At 44.4% G+C, this 25797-nt stretch overlaps 1 protein-coding gene across 1 annotated transcript in view; it reads right to left on the bottom strand.

The window, feature by feature from the left end:
- lrp1bb (low density lipoprotein receptor-related protein 1Bb) overlaps positions 1-25797 on the bottom strand; it is a gene marked incomplete at both ends in the record, with an annotated part of 302444 nt that overhangs the window by 183508 nt on the left and 93139 nt on the right. Inside the window, one exon of the mRNA XM_080019511.1 lies at positions 21847-21984. Coding sequence (XP_079875637.1) covers positions 21847-21984 — 138 coding nt within the window. The remainder of the gene's footprint in view (positions 1-21846; positions 21985-25797) is intronic.

Genomic DNA, 25797 nt, shown 5'->3' with positions numbered 1-25797 from the left:
AGTGTGTGCGCTCCAAAAGAAAATCTTAAACTTCTCTGGCATTTGCTACTATTTCAAATAAGTAAAATGAGGATTGGTCGATTCAGTTTGATTTGTGCCGACTGTATGCTTGCTTTTGTGTTTGCTTTTTTACATTATTGTCAATTTCTTATATATTTCAGAATAATATATATATATTCATAAAGTTCTGATGAGCAAGACTATAGTGTAACTGTGTAATTTTTGGAGCTTTTCGTTTAGCAGGTAGCTAATTGAAACATTTAAAATCCCCTTCTGAATTTGTCACGTAATTTTTCTTTTGTCAAGTCATTTTGCAGTAAATTTCAACATCCAGTCCCTATTCAGGCGCTTTCCTGATTCAATGGGTGGTCAAGTAATCCGAAGGTTGCAGGTTCGATACCCAGCTCCTCTTGGCAGCATGCTGAAGTGTCCATGAGCAAGACACTTAACCCCTAAGTGCTCCCGAAGAGCCTTGCATGGCCGCCTATATCGGTGTATGAATAAGTTGTTAGTTGCATTGGACATAAGCATCTGCTAGATGATGTAATTTAATGTTACGTAACATACTTACCGGAAATAAGCCATTATGTTATTCAAAGAAAAATAAGTCGACTAGAGACACTGCTACCAGAGGACAATGTGACTTTCTGCATTGGGCCAAGCAGATGGCATCGCATACATAGCGTGTGTGGCACTGATTCACTGCCAAATGCAAACAAGGAGATTCACTATGGATGAGGAAAAGGGTAAAAGCCCAGCTTACAGTAATAACTAACTGTTCCCCATCTGGCCTAATTATGGCTCCCCCCTTCTGGGAGCAGCCATGGCCTTTTGTCTCTAGATGGCCAGCCTTTACCCACCCTCTCCATTTGCACTCAAGGCCACTAATTAACGTGGAACCGAATTAAGATGCTGACCCAACACAAGAGATGCCTCCATGGCTGTGCTGAAGGACCTTTAAGTAGCGCCCAAACGGCTTTCCTGCTCTCAAATTAGCTTCTCAACCCTTTTCGCTGGTTTATCACTCTGGTGGGTGTCCTCCGGGTGGCAACAGGAACGAGATTGATGCCAGAAGACGAAACTGGGACATTAATGTAATTCCTATCCCTGGGGTTCACGCACTCTTCAAAAAGTGAGCATGGGGCAGCTGTGTTCATATAAGCTCTACGATGCCGCGTTGAACGAGTCGGGTTCCCGAAAAAAAAAAAAAAATGTCAAGCTTTGACGTGACACGCAAAGGTTCGGACAGCGTGGCGGTGGGTACAGAGTTTTCCGTAGAAATTGAGATATACATGCACATATACATGTAGTTTTTAGATAACATAATCCCACGGCTCAAAACTGGGGCACAAATGTGACAGTAAATGTTGTTAATCCCTCCAAGCACAATTTGCTGAAGGATTTGAAAAACTGGTGCACTGCCAAGCTTTTGACATGCCCTTAAATATTGGAAGAAACATCACGGGTGTGAGTGTGCTGGAATCTTTCAGCGAACAATGAAATTTTAATTCCTACCACTTCTGAGGGGGGAAATCCGCTGTAATAGGATTTGATGACACCAGATTGTTTCCTCATATTAGGGAGAGTTACAATATGAGTGACAATATCTAGCCAGACTGCAACAACAAAGTGGAATGCATGAAATATTGAGCACCAGAGTCTGTGCTGTTGTATATGTAGTATATGGCGTGCAACGGGGCCTGACAGTCAATTCTAACTGCTGTTACTGGAATAACTGAAGCTAGAGAGACTTGAAAATTTCACTTGTCAAACAGCAAAATCCGTCACTTAGGCCTGAAAAAGTTGTTATGATTTTGTTTATCGTCAGAAAGATATTGACAGGCGTCTAAGAAAACAACCGTTAAAGCTGATTTGCGTTTCCATGCATGTTAATCTTACGCCCTATCGCGATCGAAGACGCACTTACATTGAGAGCGTGGGGCAAGAGCCCTCTATTCAAAGTTCTGACAGCATCTATATACAGTATTTATATATATACTATACTACATCAATGAAGGAAAAATAAGCACGAAAATGCAAAGCGTACTGTAACTGTACCTACTGTTAATGTTCCATCCATTTGATAAGCATAAATTCAATAAATATGCTAATATATGACATACAGTAGTACAAAGCTGGCTGGCGCTGCATTTTCAAACTGCAGGAAAAAATAAAATAAATAAACGTCTTGCTCCACATCGGGATTCGCAGGGCTCGCTTACCTCTGAGAAAAACTGTTTGTTTGTTTGTTTGTCTGAGCCGTCGTAATGAAAAGTTAATCAAGTGGGATAATTGAATGTTGTTCAGAGGCGTGGGGGGGCGGAAGGGAAAGATGCGCGTTTGACATTGCTTTCCGTTAATCTACGAGGGCAGCTTGATCCGTTACCAAAAAGGAAAAGAAAGGAGGGAAGAGAAATGAACACAGACGGCACTATAGCGTAGGGATTTAAAAAAAAATGTTTTTGGGGTGGGGGTGGGGGGCATTTTCCTTCGGACATAAAATCTCAGTGGCGATTTCATGTCGTTGGCCACCCCAGATGTGATGGGTGGCTGGTGAAGTTCATCAATTTTCAGTGGTACCATCTGGCCACCCCTTTAACCAATTTCTGGTGACGCCACTGCCAGAGAGCCAGCCTCACCATTCCCCCCCTGCCACTGACGACAGTGGCTCATATATATTTTTCACTCTGTGAACTTGCGGAGGGAGGGCGGGGGGGCACTCGGCTGGCTCATACGGTCGTGAAATGACGAACCGCTTGAGCGACAAGACGCGCCGTATCCCAGAAGTAGGCAAAAGCCATTTTGCAGGCAAAGGTGTCTCGACAGGCTGGCGGCGTGAGGCTGGAATCAAGGCATCATGCATCAAGAGCCCAGCCTTACCATCGCTTCGTAGAGAGAGAGAGAGAGACGAAAAAAAGCCTGATATTTTGTTGGATCAATTACACGAGAGCCTGTCAAAACAGAGCTGGAGTCGCGTCGTCGCCCCGTAATTTTCTGTTCCATTCCGTTTGGGGGGGGGATTATTCTTTCCGACGCTCCCCCCCACACCCCCGTCAGCGTGAGTGAGATTAGCAAAGGTTGACAGTCCGAGTCCAATCAAATCAAATCTGCGCGCCCTGTAAAATCGAATGCGATCCCCGGGAAGCGATTTATAGCTGGCGTATCTGTTATGTCTCATCTCTTTGTCGCTCATAACATTTCCCTCATTAATGTCACAATAGCCCCCCCCCCATCAGAGCCAATATGTTTTCTGCCGAAGTGTCTGCTTCCTAAACTGGTATAATGGCTGAACATCAAATGCACTCAGCCAGCGACTCTGAGTCGACACTCTCAAAAACAGCGAGATTAAAGTGCCCTAATATTGGTTTCGAGTATTACCAATTCTGCCAATTCGAAGTTCCTTCGATATAACTCACAAAAGCCCAAATCGGGATAATTGCGTCTTCATCTGCGGGCACAATCTGTCCTGTTAGAGAGTCCTCCTGTACTGAAGTGTACTCCTGGGGTACATTTTGCATTTAAAAGTAAGGTTAGCAAAGGCTGACTCATAGCCTTTGTGTATTATTAAGCTCTTTATGACCAACCAAATCCATTTCTTTATTTTTTTTCCTTGCTCTGTACTTTACCGCCAACAAATGGGGAGCTTCTTCAGCAAAATGTCAAGCAATCACAAGCTATTAATCTCCACCGTGTTATACCGTGATGATTGTAATGCTTAAGGTCGAGCTTAGTTAGGGGTGAAATTACCACAGCACTTACTAATGAGATATATCTAAATGTCAATAGAAGTAAAGGACTATATAAACCCAAAGGGGCCATCGTGTCTTTCTCAGTCGTCTTTCTGTTGTCCGTCCTCTCTCATAGCCACCAGAGATGTGTTGTTGAATTGCACCTGGAATCACATCAAGATTAAGTTGTGTTTTAACTTAACAGGGTGAAGACTTTCAAAAGAGCTCATTTACATTATGCCCTTGGGGTACGTGGCCATTGGTCCTGTAAAAAATAAAGTTTAAAACAAAGCATTCCCCAGAATTCATCATTCTGATAATTCATAACTCCAACACAGTGGAGGCATGTACTTATTAACATTCACAGCTCCATCCCTGAAACCCTTTTTCATATTTTCTATAAACCTCCAAACTAAATTCTGTGTGCTGAATCGCCATCCCTGGAGCATGTTGGGGTTAAAGTATAGGTTGGGCTTTTTTCAACACAAGCCTGATGTTAAAGTGGTACAAACATGTTAAAATGTTCAGCTCCGTTCCACCTGAACTGTCTCTTAATTAAGTTTGCGTTTTTCGTTTCGTACAAGTAGGAAACAAAATAATAAAAACGCACTCTGTCTCTCCACATCTCTTCTTCTTGCCAAGTGGATGTAACATCACTCTCCGATTCCCCCTACGTGACGTCACGTTCAAGTTTGCAAGCAATGTCCGATTTTTTATGGTGGCCGTGTCTCATTGCATTACAAAAATGAGTACAGCTGTAATTCTAAGTAAAAAAAAAAAATAACAACTTTTATCAATTTGCTATACACAATTTCCCCAAACATAAATTCACTGGCTATGCCAACCTGCAAGTTGCCCTTTAACTAACTGCCAAAGCTTGACGCTGTTGTCAAACTGAATATAACAACTGGTAAAACAACTGTGTCCTATTGTGTTGTTGTTGTATTTTTGTTGTAAAGCCCTATAGTTAAAAGTATTTGTTCAGGCTTATGTATTTTTCGATTTTTAATATAGATTTTCTTTACTCTCATAGCTATAATATTTGTGTATAAATTATATTCATACAGAGTTGCTGAGGATTAGTACTGTGAAAATCATGACATTTCATGTCACACAAATAATTGCCACTAAAATAATGCCACTATCATAATATATACTTATGAGTCACACTACACACTGTAATATACCTATTGAAGAACAGCTATTGTATCTATTGACATTACAGAGTGGAACATAAAAACGGAAGTCACTTCATTTGCTGCCACCCAACTGATGAAAATGCACCTAATTTAAACTGTATTCATTGCATTTCTCACATTGCCATAAAAATGTCCCTTAAAATTATATGGAAATAATTAGCCCAAATAATTTCGATCAGGTTATAAATAAGGACAGCTCTGCTTAGGCAGGTGCAGCAAGCTCACTGGAGAGCAGCTGTATGATAGACTTGGCTTGCAAACTAACTTTTGCAGAGTAAACCAGAGAATAATTGTAGTCTATTTGCGAGGCAGGCATGAATTGTGTTAGCAGTTATTGTATCACGGCATTACAAAAATAATATTCACTCAGGCTCTACACGGTATGAATATTGGCAGCCAGCCAATATTTATAGGCTCCAAACATTTATATTGACCTTGAGAGAAAAGAGTCGCAAGATCCAAAGAATGAATAATAATAGAGCAAGATATGAAATGATTCTGCATGTTAACTTCTTCCTCTTCTTTGGGCTGCTCCCTTTAGGAGTCGCCACAGCGGATCATCGTCCTCCAATACCTTCTGTTTTGGGCATCTTCCTCCCCAACTGACTGCATGTCCTCCCTCACCACATCCATAAACCATCTGGCCTTCCTCTTTTCCTCTTGCCTGGCAGCTCCATCCTCAGCATCATTCTCCCAATGTAACTCTCATCTCTCCTACACACGTGTCCAAACCACTTAAATCTGGCCTCTGTTACTTCTCCACCAAACTGTCCAACCTGAGCTGTCCCTCTAATGTACTCATTCTTTATTCTGTCCATCCTTGTCACTCCCAATGAAAGTCTCAACATCCTCAACTCTGCCACCTCCAGTTCAGCCACTTGCCTTTTTGTCAGTGCCACCGCCTCTAAACCATACAACATAGCTGCTCTCACTACCGTCCTGTAGACCCTCCCCTTCACTCTTGCTGGAAGCCTTCTGTTACAGTTCACTCCGGACACTCTTCTCCACCCACTCCACCCTGCCTGTACATTCTTCTTCACCTCTCTCGCACTCTCCGCTGCTTTGGATGGCCGACCCTAAGTACTTGAACTCATCCGCCTTCTCCACCTCCACTCCTTCTCAGCTTTTCGCCGCCCTCCCTCCCATTCAGGCACATGTATTCTGTCTTACTCCTGCTGACTTTAATTCCTCTTCTCTCTAATGCATGCCTCCACTTCTCCAGGCTCTCCTCAACCTGCTCCCTACTCTCGCTACAGATCACAAAGTCATCCGCGAACATCATAGTCCACGGAGACTCCTGCCTGATTTCATCTGTTAACCTGTCCATCACCATTGCAAACCAGAAAGGACTCAGAGCTGATTCTTGATGCAATCCCACCTCCACTTTGAGCTGATTCTTGATGCAATCCCACCTCCACTTTGAAAGCCTTCGTCACTCCTACTGCACACCTTACTACTGTGTGACTGCCCTCATACATATCCTGTACCACTCGTATGTACTTCTCTGCCAGCCCCGACTTCCTCATGCAATTCCACACGTCCTCTCTCAGCACCCTATCATATGCTTCCTCTAAATCCACAAAGACACAGTGCAACTCCATCTGTCCTTCCCTGTACTTTTCCATCAGCATTCTTAAAGCAAACATTGTATCTTTAGTACTCTTTCCTGGCATGAAACCATACTGCTGCCCGCTGATCCCCACCTCTCCTCTTAACCGAGCCTCCACTACCCTTTCCCATAGCTTCATGCTGTGGCTGATCAATTTTATTCCCCTGTAGTTACTACAGCTCTGTATGTCTCGCTTATTCTGAAAAATGGGCACCAGTACACTTTTTCTCCACTCCTCCGGCATCCTCTCGCTTTCCAGGATGGTGTTAAACAGTCTCGTTAGAAACGCCACTGCCATCTCACCTAAACATTTCCATGCTTCCCCAGGTATGTCACCTGAACCTTTCCACTCTTCATCTTCTTTAATGCTGTTCTCACCTCATCCATGCTAATTTCATGCTAATTGGTGGCACGGTGGCGCAGTGCATTGCACTGCTGCCTCACAGCAAGAAGGTCCTGCGTTCGATTCCCGCCTGGGGCGCTGTTGGCACCGTGCTCCGGCGGGTTATCTCCCAAATAGGAGCCTTTCTGTGTGGAGTTTGCATGTTCTCCCCGTGCTCACATGGGGTTTCCTCCACCTCACGTCAGTAAGGACCCCCACCAAAAACATGCACCCATCGTTGTCTGACCAGCAATGGACATTTATCACCTGGTCCCCGGGCGCGTCCACGAATGCTGCCCACTGCTCCTGGCTGTGCCCCCGGAGGAAGGACAAGCCAGGATGGGTCAAAAGCAGAGAATCCATTTCACCGGCCACCATCAAAGCATGTGCATGTGTGTGTGTGTGCAAGCATGTGTTGTAGTGTGGTGTGTTGCGTGATGAATAAAGACTGTTTCTTCTTCTTTCTAATTTGCTGCACTTCTTGATCCACTATCCCCACATCATCTACTCTTCTCTCCCTCTCATTTTCTTCATTCATCAACTTCTTAAAGTACTCCTTCCACCTTCTGAAAACACTCTCTTCACTAGTCGGCACATTCCCATCATTATCCTTCATCACCCTAACCTGCTTGGTCCCTTTGTCTTGCCAATCGGTACAAGTCCTTTTCTTCTTCCTTACTGTCCAACCTCACACAACTCACCGTATGCCTTTTCCTTTTCCTTTGCCACTTCTCTTTTCGCCTTGCGCCTCATCAGCTTGTACTCCTGTCTACTTTCTTCATCTCTCTGACCATCCCATTTCTTCTTCACCAACCTCTTCTGCTCTATACGCTCCTGTACTTCCTCATTCCACCACCAAGAGTCCTTGTCTTCCTTCCTCTTCCCGCATGATACACCTTCTTGGCCTACCTTCTTGGCCGTCTCCCTCACCACTTCTGCAGTTGTTTCCCAGTCATCTGGTAACCGTTCATACCCACCTATTGTCTGCCTTACCTCTTCCCTAAATTGCATGCAACACTCCTCCTTTTTCAACTTCCACAATTTTATCTTTGGCTCTTCTTTCACTCTCTTCCTCTTCTTGGCCTCCAGAGTCACCTTACAGACCACCATCTGATGCTGCCTCACAACACACTCCCCTGTCACCATTTTGTAGTCACTAATCTCTTTCAGATTGCACCTCCTGCATAAGATGTAGTCCACCTGTGTGCACCTTCCTCCACTCTTGTATGTCACCCTGTGTTCCTCCCTCTTCTTGAAATACGTATTCACAACAGCCAATTCCATCCTTTTGGCGAAATCCACCACCATCTGTCCTTCCACCTTTCTCTCCTTGACACCATACCTACCCATCACCCTAACATCACCTATGTCTCTGATCCCTTCACCAACATACCCATTGAGATCTGCGCCAACGACCACTCTCTCTCCCTTGGGGACGCTCTCCACCACCACATCCAACTCACTAAAGAATTCTTATTTCTCTTCCATCTCACAACCAACTTGGGGAGCATATGCACAAGCTCATCACTCTGTACAACACTCTCGTCACCTCCAAAACACTCTTGACATTCTTCCTTCAAGACTATCCCTACCCCATTTCTCCTGCCATCCACTCCAGGGTAGAACTTCTGGCCCTAGAACTATTACCTTTCGAGGTAGTCTCTTGTACACATAGTACATCTACCTTCCATTTTTCCATTATGCCAGCAAGCTCTCTCTCTTTAGCCTTCAACGTGCCAACATTCAAAGTTCCTACTCTAAACTCTACTCTCCTACCCTTTTTCCTCTCCTGCTGTCTCCGGACAGGCCCTCCCCCTCTTCTTCTTCTTCAGCTGACAGTAGCACAATTTCCACTGGCACCCTGTTGGCTAACGGCACCAGTGGCGGTCGTTGTTAACCTGGGCCTCGACCGATCGGGTATGGAAATCAGATTTATTGACCGTATGTTTGAAGTTGTGTCGCAGTTTTGTAGTTGTGTCCGCATGTTTGTAGTATAGATGCAGAAGCATGTAAACCACGATAATTTTATTAGATGTGTTGTTTTGGAGCAAATCCTTATTAAAATATACATCTTATTAAAGTGCTTGTTTGCACGTGTGTGCCCTTTTGCTGCAGAGTCTGGCAGTCCTGATACATCTGACATTTCCTGAGGTAACTGTTTTGAAATGTCTAGCTTTAGAAAATATTTATACTTCTAATAAGTCACACAATAATTGACGTGCAGAGGCTCCTTTGCACAAGTGAGTATTGATTTCTGAATGACTAGGAGTTTGCCAGCATTTTTGGAATTCAAAAACTAAAATTATTTTGTTGTCCCCCTTGGCCTCTTAAAGCTGGACTGAATATCCTGTTGATATCACATTGTTATATTTTATATATTTTAACTATCTACTACTCTCTATGAAAGAGAAAGGAAGATTTGTGACCCACCGCAGCAAAACCATTTCAAAAATCCAGGAACAGCCAAATAAGTTGAAAAAAACCTTTCTAGAAGGAAAATAAGATTTTTGCAGATTCGTGCTCCTTTTTTTTTATTTTTTATCTCTGAATGTATTTTCGAAACCGAGTTTGATTTATAAATAGTGGAAAAAATGTTAAACCATGGAGTTAAATATTCCCGTTAGATTACATGGGAAACACTTACCACTTGCACTTACCGAGACGCTGAACAGTGCTGAACAACTCCGATCGATCGTTTCCTTTAAAGCGACCATCCAGGTGAAGATCATTCCTCCATATTCCATGTGATGTGAAGACACAATGTGAAACCGCTTTAAAAGAGTTCAACCTTTAAATCTTACTACTTTTACACACAAACGGAGATATCATTGTGGAGGGGCCGTGTACCAACGTCTACCATCGATGAAGAAATCCTGACGAGGACAAGACGAGGATCCGGTTTCACTTGTCTGTGAAAACTTTAGTTTCCTTGTTGTTTTCGATTACGAGAAAAGGGTGGAGGAAGATCTATGTCATATCGCTGACCTAAATTTGCCCAGTGTGATAGATCAGTGTAAGCAGTGCGTACTGGACTTCATTTTCGGCGATGAAAGTCAGTTCTCCGACAGCGACGCAAGAAACGACAGCGTTGCTGAATCTGATATTATCCCGGACTTGAAGAACATTTCAAACAACGGATTTCAACCTGAATGTGACGATGAAACTGAATATTTTCAAGAACCACCGGAGGAGACCGATGATACGCCCGTTGTTGTTACAACGGAAGAGGTTGATGACCTGATGAAGTCCGTTGAGGTTGGTGATTGGCATATTTTTCAGATATCAGATTTCAGATTCCCGAGACTCATATTATTGATAGACTCTACATTTTGTTGTGTTGTCCGTACTTTTCTTCTTTCTCTTTTGGCTGCTCCCGTTAGGGATCGCCACAGCGGATCATCTGCCTCCAATACCTTCTGTTCTGTGCATCTTCCTCCCTTACACCAACCGCCTGCTTGTCCTCCCTCACTACATACATAAACCTTCTCTTTGGCCTTCCTCTTTTCCTCTTGGATGGCAGCTCCATCCTCATCATCCTTCTCCCAATGTAACCCTCATCTCTCCTATACACGTGTCCAAACCATCTCAATCTGGCCTCTCACTTTTCCACCAAACTGTCCAACCTGAGCTATTTCACCCGGCGCGGGATCTGGGCCTGCGGTTCGTGCCTTGCGCCCGCGGCCTGGGTTCTGTGCCTGCGGCTGCGTCTTGTGCCTGAACCTGGGGGTTGATTGTCTGTGTGGGCCTCTGGGGTGCGGGGTCTCCTCGTGCTCCCTGGGACTGGGTAATGCTCCTCGGGGCTGGGCAGGGGGGTTGCTCCACGGCCCTCTGGCTTCTCTTGGGGCCAGGGGGTCTTCCGCAGGGCAGGGTACTCGGGGCTTTCCTGCAGCCGTAGGGTGTCTACAGGCTGCAGAGTTTGGGGGGCTTCGGGCCCTTTCCACTGCTTGAAGGCGCCTAGACATAATACCAACCTTCTACACCAGTACCAATGGGGATAGGTTGTATGTTTATTTGTCTCACCTGTGGTGATTCTCCCCCTCTTGGAGTAGTGATTAGTTGTTTATACACCGAAACATGATAAATAGTTCTCCAAAGAGGGGGGTTGGTGGTGGTTCTCTATGACCAAAAACTGTGCTCTTGTCAGGTTGAGAATTTGAACTCCACTTGCAGACTAACTCTGTACTGGATGCGATGGCATACAAATACTCTGTGTTGTATGCCCAGCATGCTGACAAGCACAGGTAAAAAAGAATAAGAAAATAAGAAAATTAAAAAATGTAAAAGATGAATAAAAATAAAAGGCTGCTAACTTAGTTACCTGACTCTGAAACGGAGTAGTAATGACCTTCGGGATGAAGGAAGCGTTGGTACACATGACCACTCTATCCACTCCACCAACAAACTGTATTCATGTCAGGTGAACTGACAGTGCCTGCAGCTTGCCTACCCATTTCGTCGAGGCAAGTGGCAGCAGCAAGGCCATTTTCAGGGAAATGCTCTTGATGTCTGCGTTGTGGAGAGGCTCCAATGGAGGCCCTGACAGAGCGATAAGAGATGCCCGGGCTGGGTGTAGGTGTTGCACAACCGCCATCAAGCGAGACACAAGTGGGTGACTGCCTGGTGTGAAGCCCTCCAAGCCCACATGACATTCAGAGATAGCTGCCAAATAGACCTTTAGTGAAGTGGCCGCTTTCCCCTCAGCAAAGAGTTCCTGCAGGAACTCTTTGGGGTGGCATAGGGAGGTCGGAGGGGCGTGTCCCAACTCTGTATAGTGTCACAGCATCTAAGAGGCCTGAAGCTAGGAGCTTCTCCCTCTCAGGTACCCGGCCCGAAGGCACCACAGGCCCCGGCGCTGATGCCAAATCTTTCCATGCGCCTGTGTAAGTAGATCTCACCGGAGGGGGAGCTCCCACAAGGGGCCCACACTCATGTCGCACAGATCAACGGTCCATGGATGGCTGGGCCAATAAGGGGCCACCAGCACCAGGTTGTCTTCCTGCACCCTGTCCAGCACTGGCTGAATGAGTGCCAGAGGGGGAAAAGGCTGGGGGAACGCCTCCAGCCACGGGTGGGCCATCTTGTCCACACCTAACGGGGGCTGGTCACCTCCTAGGGAGAACAATAACATGCACTGCGTCGTCTCTCACAACACAAACAGGTCTCCCTCTGCCCGGCCGAACCGCATCCAGATCCCCTCCACCACCTGGGGGTGAAGGCACCAGTCTGCAGCCCGGGGGTTCCCCCTGGACAACAGGTCCTCCCCCTGGTTGAGGCAGCCAGGATGTCGACCGCCTGGAGGGGGAGGAGGTTCTGCCCTGTATACAGCAGTAAACTGTTCGCCATCTGGCATAGGGGGAGGGACCGGACCCCACCCTGGCAATTGATGTATGCTATTGCTGAAATGCTGTCTGTCTATCAGAACATGTCGGCCCATTGAGGGCCAGCAGGAAGTGCTGTAGAGCTAATAGCACCGTGTGCAGCTCGAACACGTTTATGTGGCGTCTCGCCTGTGTTATTGTCCACTACTCATTGGTTGTCGCGCCATTGTAGACTGCTCCCCACCCTCCACTGCTCGCACGCCTGAACAATCAACCGATCTGATATATACGCCCCTCAAGCCTTCAATGGGTCAGACATTTGGGCACAGAGGTAGGCAAATGGTGTGTGTGTGTTTTTTCACTTTAAGCGTGTGCTTTCTGCCATAGACACGGGGAGAAAGGAACGCACAGGAGGGACAGGACAGTCGTCCTGCTGCCCCCCCCCCCTTCGTTTCCTCCGAGGTTCAAGGCCTTTTCCCGGCAGCAGGGCCTCAAACCTTGTTTGAGGAGGAGAAGAAGCAGCGTTGAGCAGTGCCACCTTGTCCCGGCACTGGTCCAACCAGAGGGACCGGTTCAGGGCTACGCAGGCTCCCATGCTACGCCCGATAGCTTGAGCCGCGCAACGGGTGAGGCCTCGGGGGGGGGGCGAGAACATGCTGAAGCTCCGAGTCTGACTCGTCCGAGTCTGAACAAACCGTCTCGGCCTGAAAAATATCCCCCGCTGTGGTTCCTCTGGGATGTGACTCGGTGAGGAGACCGATGGGGTGTGGGAGCCAGGCTAGTGTTTGGAGGAGTGGCGGCGCGAATGGGACCTCCTGTGCTAATGCTAGACGGGGAGAGGGCGTCCTCTGACATGGTTCCTCCGTCGGTGTCCTCCTCGCGGCAGCCCACCGGCCATCTACTGATGGTAGCCAGGGAGAGATAAGCACAGTCCAGGCACTCCACGGTGTCCTCCAGGAGCATCACCTCGGCGTGCTGCCTACCGAGGCACGCGGCGCAGGACGAATGGCGGTCACCTTTGTCCCTGCAGTGTCCACAGTCCGGATATGACCTTCTCATTGCCATTGCTCTATTTCCTCGCCGGAGGACAAAGGACAGGGAAATTAAATAAATTTTATATATGTATATACTCACCGAACTATACTCAAGCCAGTGATTCACACCCACTCATACAAGTGGGGTCCGTGAGGTGAAGCAGGCATGGATATATGATTGTCTTGTTCTGGATTCTTCTTATGTGAAGTAAGAAAAGAGGAGGAAGCGGAAGTCGAGTCGCAAAAGATACCCATGGGGGCAGGACGGAAGTGCGGAAGTGAGTCACTTCCTTTGCCTTTTCAGGAGTGATTGCAGAGTTTGATTGGATTCGTAGTCCCTGCAAAAGGGAACCCAGTCAGCTCTTTTTTTTCAAATGTAGGATAAGATCACCCTGATCCACAGACTTATTATTTGGATTAATGCACTATTCAGCGAGGTAGAGAATAAGTTGAAATCATACTTTATCATGACATTCTTCATCACTGTAAATGTGGCAGAAAAAAATAAATATGAATATAGCAGCCACTGAGGGTTTTTTTTTCAATTTACAATCTTTACAATGTTTTTTATATTGAGACGTCTTTATAATCATTGTAGAGCACATTTTCTTCCAGTAATCCACTATAAAACCACTCTTCTACTGGGATCAGGGTAATCCTGATTTTGTGGATCAAAATGATCCCATTCCAATGTTAGTTTTGAACTGATAGTTTTAAAGACTGATCGAGATTAAAGCTCGGATTCGATTACCTGATCCGATCCGATTTCAAAATAATCCCAATCCTGATTTTTGGTTTTGAACTACCCATTTGCAGGATGTAATCTAATCCCATAGCCAAAATCTGATAGGATCATGTTTGAACCCAGGTGGACCTAGGTGATTCGGTGTAAAATGTTGCTCATGCAGATCCCCCAGCTCAGCCATGAGGCATAGCATTAAGAGTGAACATGTTTTCCTCAAGGTGAACAACGAAGAGTTTGGTGGGGTTTTTTCCATCTGGGCACCTTTATATGAAGTCCTCCCGGGACCTTCGCCATGTATATTCATAAGAGGTGGGCAGGAGAGGCAGGAAGGGGGAAAGAGGTGGAGGGGAGGGTGTGCGAAGAAAAAGTTTTTGCCAGAGACCCAGCTGGTTGCCTTAAACTTCTTCTTGAGTGACCTCAATTTCTCCTACCTCCCAATGAGCCTGGTTTGGCCCGAGTGGGACCATATTGTATGTGTCCCTGAATGAACTTCACAGAAGGTCAGGTCCACACTGAATTAGTGAGGCTATGTTTTTTTTTATTTCCTTTCACACAGATAAATCTTTAAAATTTTTAAATATGTATTTGTGATGCAAATATGTATTTCATCCAAGAAACCTGGACCGTGTCTTTAAACAGGGGTATCAAAGCATTATGTTTCCATGCTGCGTGGTGATAGCGGCAGGGAATGGGTGACAAAACAATGTGTCCCCTTTGTGTAAACCCTGGAGATAGACATACACTCCACCAGCGCTTGTCGCTGTCACACGCGTGTTTCACCGGAAAGTTCAGAGCACAGGGGTGAAGGTGTGTCCCCTAAGGCAGTCTCGCAGAGCACTGGGAAAGACTGCTGAAAACTCGATTTAGAATGGCACTAGGCCTCATTAGTAAATAAAGTAGGCTCCTGCAAGCTTAAAAATAGAACTATATTAATAAATGCCCAAAGAGTTAACCAGTCAAAAGAAAATAAATGATTGTGGCAGGGTGGCTACGTTGGGGAGCAGAATGGACAAGGCAACAGTCCGTGCGGCTTAAACAGTGCAGATTGCTGTGTTTTATTTATAAAGTAACGGCTCACGGGCCAAACAGAACGCAGAAGTAATAAATAAACAATCATCCTCCTCGTCTCTCTTTCTCTCTCTCTCTCTCTGTCTCTCTCTCTCTCTCTCTGCCGAGGTCTGGCTCACACATCTCCAGACTCCCGCACACGCCAACCTCACTGCAAGATAAAACAGACATTAAAGAAAATTTCCTGCCCTGAGTCAAGCCATCCAGCACCGCCGGGCCGCTTTTTCCCAGACTCGAAGCAGACACCGTGAGAAGCCCGTGCCAGTATCTGCAGACCGTGGCTTAACCACGCCCCTTGGTCTGCCACAATGATCTGCCAATATTGAGAAGAAAATAAAAAATACCATTATGCAAATTATCTTTTGGTCTTCAGAAACACAAACGTCACTTCTTAAAATAAGAAGAGCTAAGGGTACGGGGAGACGCACAGCAGAGCAGAGATCGTGGGCTCAAATTGCGCCTGATCGCTCCCTCTTCATGCGTAATGCACAATGCGCCCTCCCTCTGCATTTTTCCCATGGGTGCTTGACCTTCTCCATGGGTGCTTGACCTTCTCCATGGGTGCTTGGGGGAGGAACCACAGGATCCGCGCCAAGACTTGGCATGAGTTCACGGTCTTCCGCAAGACACTTTTATTCCAGGGCCCATATTCACAAAACATTTTATCTTACCATCCTATCCACTAAGAGGTCTCCCAAATAGCAGTAAAAGTTTCTAGCTAAGAGTTTCCTCTCAAAACCTACTCACAAAGCTACTGAGACCAACTTTTACTAAGGAATGGAGAAAAAATCTTGGAGCTAAGAGAAAGGGTGGGGTTGACCTTGTTTCTATGGGTGATGTTTCAAGCTTACTTACTATGCCCACAGTGATTGGTTGATAGGAGATGGGCCTCTGTCAGTGATTTAATCTGAGAAATACTGTAGAAATAGGTATCATGTCGGCATATTCAAAAAATATTTTAAAATAAAAATGTAGGCTAAGTATCACTGATTACACATGAAACCAAGAATAATATCCTGACTAGTATATGTTCAGCTAATTGTCAGCAGCGTCTTACATGTCTGTATCTCTACTTACTGATGACTGAGATATACCTAGTTTGTCTGCATGTATAGCTGCATTTTCCCTGTGGCCAAGTAGAAGTAGAGTAGCGCTAAAACACTTTGTGAAATACTCTTAGACCAGCAAATTAGCAGTCCTAAAATAAGGACTGACACGCCCATTATTTTTAAGAGTTTCTCCTAAATCAGCAAATTGGGAGCTACTTTTAGCCTTAAGATGTTTGGTGAATACGGGCCCTGGTGTTTATTCCCAAAACAGTGTTTCATCCCAAACTCAGGGCTGTTAGTTTAGCTTATTTCACTACTGATGTTCTGATTCCAAATTGGTGTTTGTATAGAGTTAGGGAAGGGGCCATGCAAAGTATGGCTCCACGTCATCGAGTCAAGATTTAGGCCTGCTCAAAAAATCTGGACCACAAAAATGGTGAGAAAAAGTTTAACTCCACAATTCAGTACTACATTGTTCATTCCTTTCACATCTTTTCAGCAATTACTATCAAGAATGTATAATGTGTTTGGAAACAAATCACTGAATTACCTTCACAGGGGACATTTGGAGCAAAATTTGCCCCTTTCTCTGCAAGAAATGTCCAATTCACAAACACCAGCACTAATAGCCACATGCAATTCGAGTGAAATTATTACCGTCTGCAGAGCGCTGGTGGTTACTGCACGCAAACAAAACAAATAAATGAATAAGAGGGCTCCGCTGTGCAATCGTCTTCAGAGAGATTTTTCAATTGAAGCATATTTATAAGGGGTGTCATGCCCATACTTTCCAGTGATCTGTAAATAATATTTTGACATTATTACCATAATTTGTATTACTGTCACGGCGAGGACCGCTTCCTATAGGCGACATAGGCAGCCGCCTAGGGCCCCATCCTGAGGGGGGCGTGGAGAGGGATCGATCGGGGCGTAATTCTCGCCCGTCTCTCTCTCCATGCATAATAGAGGCACAGCCAGTGGCATAAGTACTGATGGACGGTGCAATCGGTGCAGCTCCACCTGTGTACTCGGCGCACCAACAATGGGGCACCCGCGACCCGTGCCCCGTTCCTCTAAATACAGGTACTACTCAATTAATGACCTACCTGTTTAATGACTGTTCGGACTTATGACCAGCTCTCTGACCAGTCTGTATTGTACACTGCGTACGATAACGCGGCGTGCGCACTGCGTGCACGGCGTCTCAGCGTTAAGCATCTCATCGCGCATCACCCTTTATATACTATATACACTATATACACTATATATACTATATACATTATATACACTATATACACTGTCTCATCTCATCACTGTTCTCAGGCTCTGTCTCGTTCCCGCAGTCTGTCAGTATTCACTACACTAGCGTTCTCAATGGCCACGCCCCCTTACCGTGAAATAACACGGGTCCTCACTTATCTACCAATTTGCTTAACGACCTGGTCCTAGGAACGGAACTCAGTCCTTAAGTGAGGAGTACCTGTAAAACAAAAAAATAAAGCAATGTTTTTATTTTAGATGTACGGTATTTTATTTTACTCCGTTTCCTTATGGAAAGAAACAAGCATCGTGCATAATCTGGACAAGGAGGATACACACTTGTGGGAAAATAACATTTTATTATAGATTTACTCATACAATTTAAATACTCAGTAAAGTTTAATTGTAAAGTATAGTGCGTTTGAATCTGTGCATCTCTATGGATCCACAATCAGACGCAAAACAAGAGCAAATTACACTTATCAGCAAAACCTTATGGACGTATTTGCGCTGGCATATTTGTTCGATATAGTTTGTGAATCGGAGGCTAAGAGGGCGCAGAATGAGGGCGTAATTGATGCACAATTCATGGAGCAATAAGTGGCCGCAATATTATGTGCGGTATTAGGAGGCTAGTAAAATTAGGTGTCATATACTAACCTGTACATTTGGCCATATCGATGCCCGTACTGATCGCAAACCCTTGAAGCTGTATTTCCCAATATCTCCCATCCCTTTTTTTTAAGCACTATATATACAGTATATATACATTATACTGTATACGGTGCTAAATCTAGATAGGCTAAGGATGGGTTGGCTAGCGCTCACAGACAAACAAATCTTCACAGGCGCGCTATAGTGTAAAGCACACTTTACTTTGATACATCACCATAATTAAACAGATCCACATAATGCACTCCTACACCCCTCTAAGAAATAGAGGGGATTCAGCACGGCCAGCAGCCTGCCAGCTCCGATAAAAAGTAAAAAATAAAAAATATGAAACGTTCCTCATATTGCTGTTGTTTAAACCATTTAATAGAATTTCTGAAGGGAATTAAAAAAATGTAATTCAATTTTAAAAAATGTAGCGCGTGATGAGTTATCCAGCTTCGGCTGGAGATGCGGGTTTGAAATAACAGACGGGCCTGACTGATGGGGGGAAAAAAAGTGGTGAAAAGCAGCGGCCTCAGCCCGGCGTGATGCATGAGCATGCCATCGGATTAATTGGCTCCTTGCATCATCCATTATTGGCTGAAGGTGGGATAACTAAGCCGATTTACTCGGTTTCACTCTTGAATGTATTTCATCTCAAAAGTAAAATAGGGTCGGCAAGAGAAAGGAAGAAGACGAACAAAAAAAAGGGAAGGAAATTAAAGTGACAGAATTAGAAGACGTCGCAGGTAACAAGAAAGTGTGTGAATATCACCGTAACGGCTATAACACTGTTCCTCCGCACTTCTCCTAAACTCAGTGCTTGCAGCTGGCCCATTCAAAAGTCATTAATCTTCCACCATCAGATCAGATGCACGGACTTTATTGAAAGCACAAAAAAAGGAGTGGTGGTGGGGGGGGGGGGCCTGGAGCTTTGAGTCATCAGATGATCCATGAATTCATTATGAGATACTCAGTCATGGTAATAAGATCTCCAAATCCAAATGACAAATTCAGAGAATCTATGTTGTAAAAAAAAAAAAAAAGAAAAGCCATATGATTACAGGGTGTGGAAATCAAAATCGTGTCATTTAAATAAAAAATACATAAAAATAAAAAGAAAAAGAAAAGAGGTTGAGAAAATTAATTTCCGTAATATTTTTTTTTTGAGTAATCCCTTTCTCCCTGAAATGCGAAAATACACTGTCGTCGCTGAGTGTTATCCATGGAAATATTACATTAGTGGGTGGGGGAGGTGTAAGAATGAGTGTGTGTGTGTGTGTGTGTGTGTGTGTGTGTGTGTGTGTGTGTGTGTGTGTGTGTCTGTGTGTGTGTGAGGGGACCTCATCTAAAATGAATAACTCTTTGCCAGGGTCATTCTTTATCCAAGGGTTCTTTTACCCAGGCTACCAGAAACCATTCCAAAACTTTGCAACTAGTCATTTTTCCATGTGGTTTTCGTGTGCTTTCAGAACTATATTATGCTGGTACGTTAATAAGTTGAACATCCTTGCCAAGAATCACATTTCAACTCTGGATTTTCAACCACGTGGAATTTCGTGTTCGTTCAGTGAGTTTGAGACTTTGGTCGCTTGTAGCTGCTGTTATAAGTTGCTGCTCACGATTGGCTGGTGAGCAGCAACTTATAATACCACAGGAAATACCACATCCTGGTTGTGTTTTGTGGGCAAAATGAAAAGATTATTCTCCTTGCGGAACTTGCAGATATTTTGTTTACATTCATTTGCATTTGCTTATTCAGATTTTGGGGGAGAAACACAGCAGAATATCAAGGTTTAACATAGTAGATACATAGTGTTACATATGTTATTTTTATCTTATATTTTGACTTACACTGTTATTTGCTGCTGTGATCCCTGAAGCAATTCATGAAGTTAAAATAATTCAATAATTAAAACTTGTTCATAATAAATGATCTTTTATTACCTTATTTGTAATACATAGAGATGCAGACGCAGAAAAAATACAAACACAAACACAGCTGACACAACAGCGCTTCAACTGGTAAGTCATGAAATTGTAAATCTCAGAATGTCACCGTAGAAACCATGGGCAGCAGCAGCATGCCCCCCCCCCCTCCCCACTAGGTATTATGGAGAAAAAGTTTTGGCGAGAACATCTATGCCCGGTATCACGGTAACAGGACATTGGCAATAACATCTAAAGCCTATCCATATTGTTTGCGGCTTCGTGATGAGTGTGTGTTGGGAGACTGCCCATTGTTGCCCAATCCCAAAAGCAATAAAAGACGAGGAACCCACGGTGGCAAGCATCGGGATGGGACGTGTTCCTCGCTCATCTCCGCCAATTCAAACGCAAAACAGGTGCGTGCCCGTGCCTCGTTCTTTGCACACTAAAACACTGCCCCCCCATATACATGGTATAATCTGGCGCCGTTGCGAGAAGCGGGGATGACAGTTGAGACAAACAAATTGCGGTGACATTAGAGGCGGACTCGTAAATGCAATCGATGAGCCCGTCTACGCTCCAGAATCAATCGATCATTGGAGTTTCTGCCTCTGAGACATGCAACGGTTCATCCAAGTCCCGAAAACCCCAAGTAGTTTTGACAACTCCTCTGTGAGCGCGGCTCAATTAGCAGACCAAACCTTCCCACTTCTGCGCAACGATCAGCCGACTGTGGCATGGCATCCACGCTAGCGTGGCTGAGGGCAGCGTGGAGTCAGAGCCGCCAGGCTTCAATGGCGCAGTGTGGAAGTCTAATTGTGGACAAGTGGCACAGCGGCACCAGACTTTTCTCTCCAAACAAATGTGTGGGAGTGCACATTCGGAGATGGTGCGCTACTGAAGGACTGCTAACTGGCTAAAGGGTTGCAGTTAGAACCTTCAATACCGTCGCTAAAAAAAGCTGCCAAAAACAAACAATACAAAAACACAAAAAGAAAACCGACAACAAATTCACAAGCTGACAAGCTGAAAGTGTCTGGGAATGGTAGAAAATGGCATCATATCTCTGGTGATTTTTTGGGGAAGGTCCATTCAACCACCACCACACCACCCTTAGAAATTGCTATACAGCCGCTAAGAAAATAAATGATTAAAACAATATGCAGTTACACATGATTTATAGTCAAAATCATACATTTAAATGGCAATTTTTAAACCCAAACACACCTATATCGCCACACAAGTACAATGTCCACCCACTTTGAGATCAATATTAATTTAATCCCTGCGCCTCTTCTCCTAGGCAACCTACCAAGTCAATTTATCAATTGCAAGCGTTATTGTACTGGAGTGGACCATTGGATCAGGCTTTTTCTGTCCTGTGCCAACGAGAGAACACTTGCAATCGAGAGGCCAAACTACATTACCGCAGCCCCCTCGGCTCGCGCTCGGACAGACAATGCCCGGTGTGGCTTTGCTTCACCGGCCAATCAAGGACACTAGGTTGTCCGTAACGGCTCGGTTATTTGGGGAGTGACGACTTGTACCGAATGCAACACCTTACGCTGCGCCACCAAGCCTCTTACCTTCTCCGACAGGCGGGACGACCTCGGTTGCCATCTTGGCAATCAATTTGAGTGCAGAGTGACAGGCACTGGCGATTTAAAAAAAGAGCAACAGCTCGGTCCAACATATACGACACTGTGAAGGAAATGTGTAGTAATGGACTTTCCCGTACTGAGAGAAGATAAAAAGGAAAATGATCTACTATCTATCTCCAAGTCTGAAGAAACCCCCCCCTAAAAAGGGTTTAATTGCCTGTTAAACACAATATCCACGTAGGACTCACGCTAGGTAATCTATCATCTTACCTCGACAGTGGACTCCTTCATCGAAGCCGTCCTCACAGTCTCGGACCCCGTTGCAGAGTTTGTTGAAATGAATACATTTCCTCGTCCCGATGCACTGGATGTGATTCAGCGGACATCTGATCACCACCTCCCGCGCGCCTAGAACAGAATAACCACAATATCGTGGTGAAGAGACTGTTTTTTGGGTTGTCTTTGGCTAACGTTAAAATAATAACCGCGATAAAGAAGAGTGAAAATGCATTCATGAATTAATTGGGAATTCACAAGCGGTAGCTGCTTGCTACAAAGTCAGAGCCCATTCAGCGTTTTTTCCACCATTAAAAGAAAACTCGTTCAAGGTGAAACGAACATGTGTTCTCTACTGTTGTTATTTTCCTCTCCAGATTCACAACGCCCGCCCCGACGTAGAAAGAAAAACATATGCAGATGTAAATATACTTACTGTAAGACTTCACAGCGATGCTCTTTACACGCTCTTACGTACCGTTCGCGGCCGCATCTGTGTGGCAGCGAGCAGCTGTTTAAGGATTCATGAGGCACATAGGTGACCCTAATCCGCGTGGCAGTCACAAGAGCACATAAAACACAACCGACCGGCGTGCCAGCACTGTAAATGTGTCACATCGTCACCCTATTCCCTAACTACATTGGTATCAATTACCAGCAGAGCCATTGCGGCCACTTAACGGGGCGAGATTTATCACCCAGGTCGACGGGATCTCGTCGTGGTCCTCGAGAGTTCGGCTGCTCCCGGGGGAACCGCGTCCGAGCACTTTTTAGCTATTCCGACCGGGGCAATTAACTTATTCTTACTTCAGGAGCCACAATGCCACAATTAGGACGGCCATTACAAAAGAGGGCATGTCAGACCACGCTGATTTAAGGATGGCATTTGAGAACCGCTCTGAGTGTGCGCGTGCATGTGTATTGACACAATCATGACTCATTTCAACCCGCTCCCTCTCCTCTCCAGCAATTTCATCGCCTTAAAAGGGTAGTGAGAGGGCTTCTCCTTTAATGTCTGCTTCTCAGGCATCTCTCCGAAGGCCCCAAGGATATATAATATTTTATACCGTGTTTAGGCAAGTCAAATATAAAGTGACCTCGCTTCTGAGAGTTCATATTTCTTACATGAGCACGCTGGCAGCATCATTCACTGGGCCTCTTAAAAGTTCTTTGCAGAGCTTTGGACATTAACCTTCATTCAGGATGACCCCGCGGGACGAGCCTAGTTATTAAGCATGCAAGTCTGAACGTACAGAACACTGACATCGGATTGCTAATATATTACATTTTTCAATATTCAAGATATAATTATAATTATTATTATGTTTATTATAATTATTATTATAATTATTATTGTTATCATTATTATTATCCACAATATCATTACATTTATTATAATTATTATTATTAATAATAATAACCATTATTATAACAATAATTATATTTTATAATATAGATAAATTAAAGAATACATATCATAAATACAATAAAATTAATAAATTATAATTCAACTTGCATTCGTCTATCATGAGTAGAAAATATAAATGTATGACTCCATCATAAAAATAATGCTTAATAGACGTTTTTGAAGGAGGAAATCAAAATCAATGGCCCCCATCACTCACACGTTACAATGCGGTACAGCATGTCTTGCAGCGGCGCGGTGCCTGATCACATACGTGTCGGGGGAAAAAGATGTGCTAGTTAACAGACGGCCGTGCCGGTCTCTGACAAGGTAACAGCGTCGTCGCCCCCCCCCCCCCCCGCGTCCCCTGGCCTAATGTTATGAGCCGACGGTTGGGGCATGAATATTCAGCCGTTCTGATCCGTCACGCAGGGGCACACAGATGGTCCCTCGACAGCTGAGGTACGGCGGAGGATTTTTCCGTCAAACTTTCCAAGCCGCGCCGGCAAAGTTAAATAGCTCCTGATGAATAACATCACCACACACCTTTCTTTCTTTTTTTACTTCAACTTGAAAACAGAAAAATATGAATCTCTTAACTGTTTGCTCCTGTGTGTGACTGAAAGCATCTGAATTCTGTTGAGCAATGTTCTTGAATAAAGAGCATGGTGATATTTAGCCACTTGGGGGGGATTGCCTGAGATGGAATCAGCTGAGGCGAGCTAATCCCTCTATTTAATGTGCACTGAAGGGCTTCAGGCTGAAATTTCAGCAGCCATGTTCATTATGATTATCACTTTAATCTGAGATTCTCCCCACCCGTATGGAAGGATCTATGAATTATTGAAAGAAAGAAAAAATAATTATGTTAAGGGCTTTGGCCACTAACCCTGTATTTTGATTGGCACATGTGCCAAGGGATTCCATCTTTTTTTTTATTATTATTATTTTCATCCAAAAAGTCCCACTGGGCTGAGCCTCCTAGACTATAAACTCATTTAGACCTTCATAACAGTCTTGGCCTCTTGCTTTCTGGGGCAGGCAGATCCCAAATCGAATAAAGACAAAGGCAGTGCAGGCCACCATCAAATTATTATTATTTTTTTTGCTTTCACCAAATTAACTTTAGTTTAAATGTATTTCTTTATTTACTAAATTTGGTATTGTTCATTACTGCAGAATTTGTTCTATTCCTTGTTTCTTGGTTTTATATTTTTTAATATATCTTATACCACTGGCCAGAAATTCACATTACGTTTCTAGGTCAATATAAGTAGAAGTCGGTAACTATAGTCTATTGGCCTAAAAAGGCTTCCAACCCACAGTATGGTTCATGAATGGTCACAGTCGGATTGAAAGTAATGACACTTACAAGTACTTTGGACGATAAGTGCTGGCACTTGTTGCCTCGTCCTGAACAGTTTGATTGAGTTTTTACTAAAAGGGAATAATGTAGGCTGGAATTGAGAGGTGCAAGTTGGCCTCTCTAAAAGAAGGACCTGGTAAACATTTAATAGGTGCTATTAAACCTTTACAACATATTCACGGATGTTTCATTATAACTTCACATATTTGTCGGTTGATGTTGAAATTCCATTTCTGCATCCTGGTTGAATGATTTTCTTTGCAAACAGAAAGCCTTTCAGACATGGTAAAAACGAATTGCAGACCACAAAACACTGATTTCAGGTCCTCTGGCTGCGTTGCCGTGGAAGCGGCTTCCAGTACCTGGTGGCCCGGAAGGCCAGGAGGATTGCTCCTGGGTCCCCGCTTGCAGCATCCTGGATCCAGTATCGATCCAGTACCGGTATACTGTACCCCATGACTGAAACCCCTCCTAACGGTCTCACCTTGCCTACTCCTGTCGGACTGTTTGCCCCGCGGCCTGCCTCCCTGTGTACCGATCCAGAAACTTAAGTAAAGAACGGTTTCTGCAACTTGATTGTTTTTGTGGTCATGGATTTGGGTTCAAGTCTGTCTCAGTCATTAGATCCTCATTAGAAACAGTATTTGGCAAAATGCAGATTTACAATTACCCATTAATTTAGCTAAATATGTGTCTTGTCAGTCAACATTTAAAGGACCAGTTTCCATGACTTACTTTCATCAGAACCATGTAGGAATTGGTTAAAAGATGCAACAGAGGCTTTTGGAACTGGTATACAAGTGTAACAATGTAACGTTGGTTGTACGACATCGTATCAGAATGGAGCCTGAAAGGCAGACAGATATCACTTCTCTAGCTGATGTTTATGTGCTTTATCGTGTACTTTCTGAGGGTATACATTTGTGTGTGTGTGTGTGTGTGTGTGTGTGTGTGCGTGTGTGTGTGTATGTGTGCGTGTGTGTGTATCTGAACTCTTCACCTTTACATGTTTAGTTTGAAGTAATCTTATTGTCGCTGGGTTTCTAGGGTGTAAGTGTTAAGCAAAAGATTTTTAAAGCTCAAGGATGTTTGGATTCAACGATGTCTGGGATGTGTGATGCTATGGCTCGATTTCAAATATGTGATGGGGAGAGATGATATATTTATGAGTGGC

This window comes from Zeus faber (genome assembly GCF_960531495.2).
Source record: "Zeus faber genome assembly, chromosome: 18".
NCBI classification, from domain to species: domain Eukaryota; kingdom Metazoa; phylum Chordata; class Actinopteri; order Zeiformes; family Zeidae; genus Zeus; species Zeus faber.
This window is presented reverse-complemented; position numbering and strand designations above follow the sequence as displayed.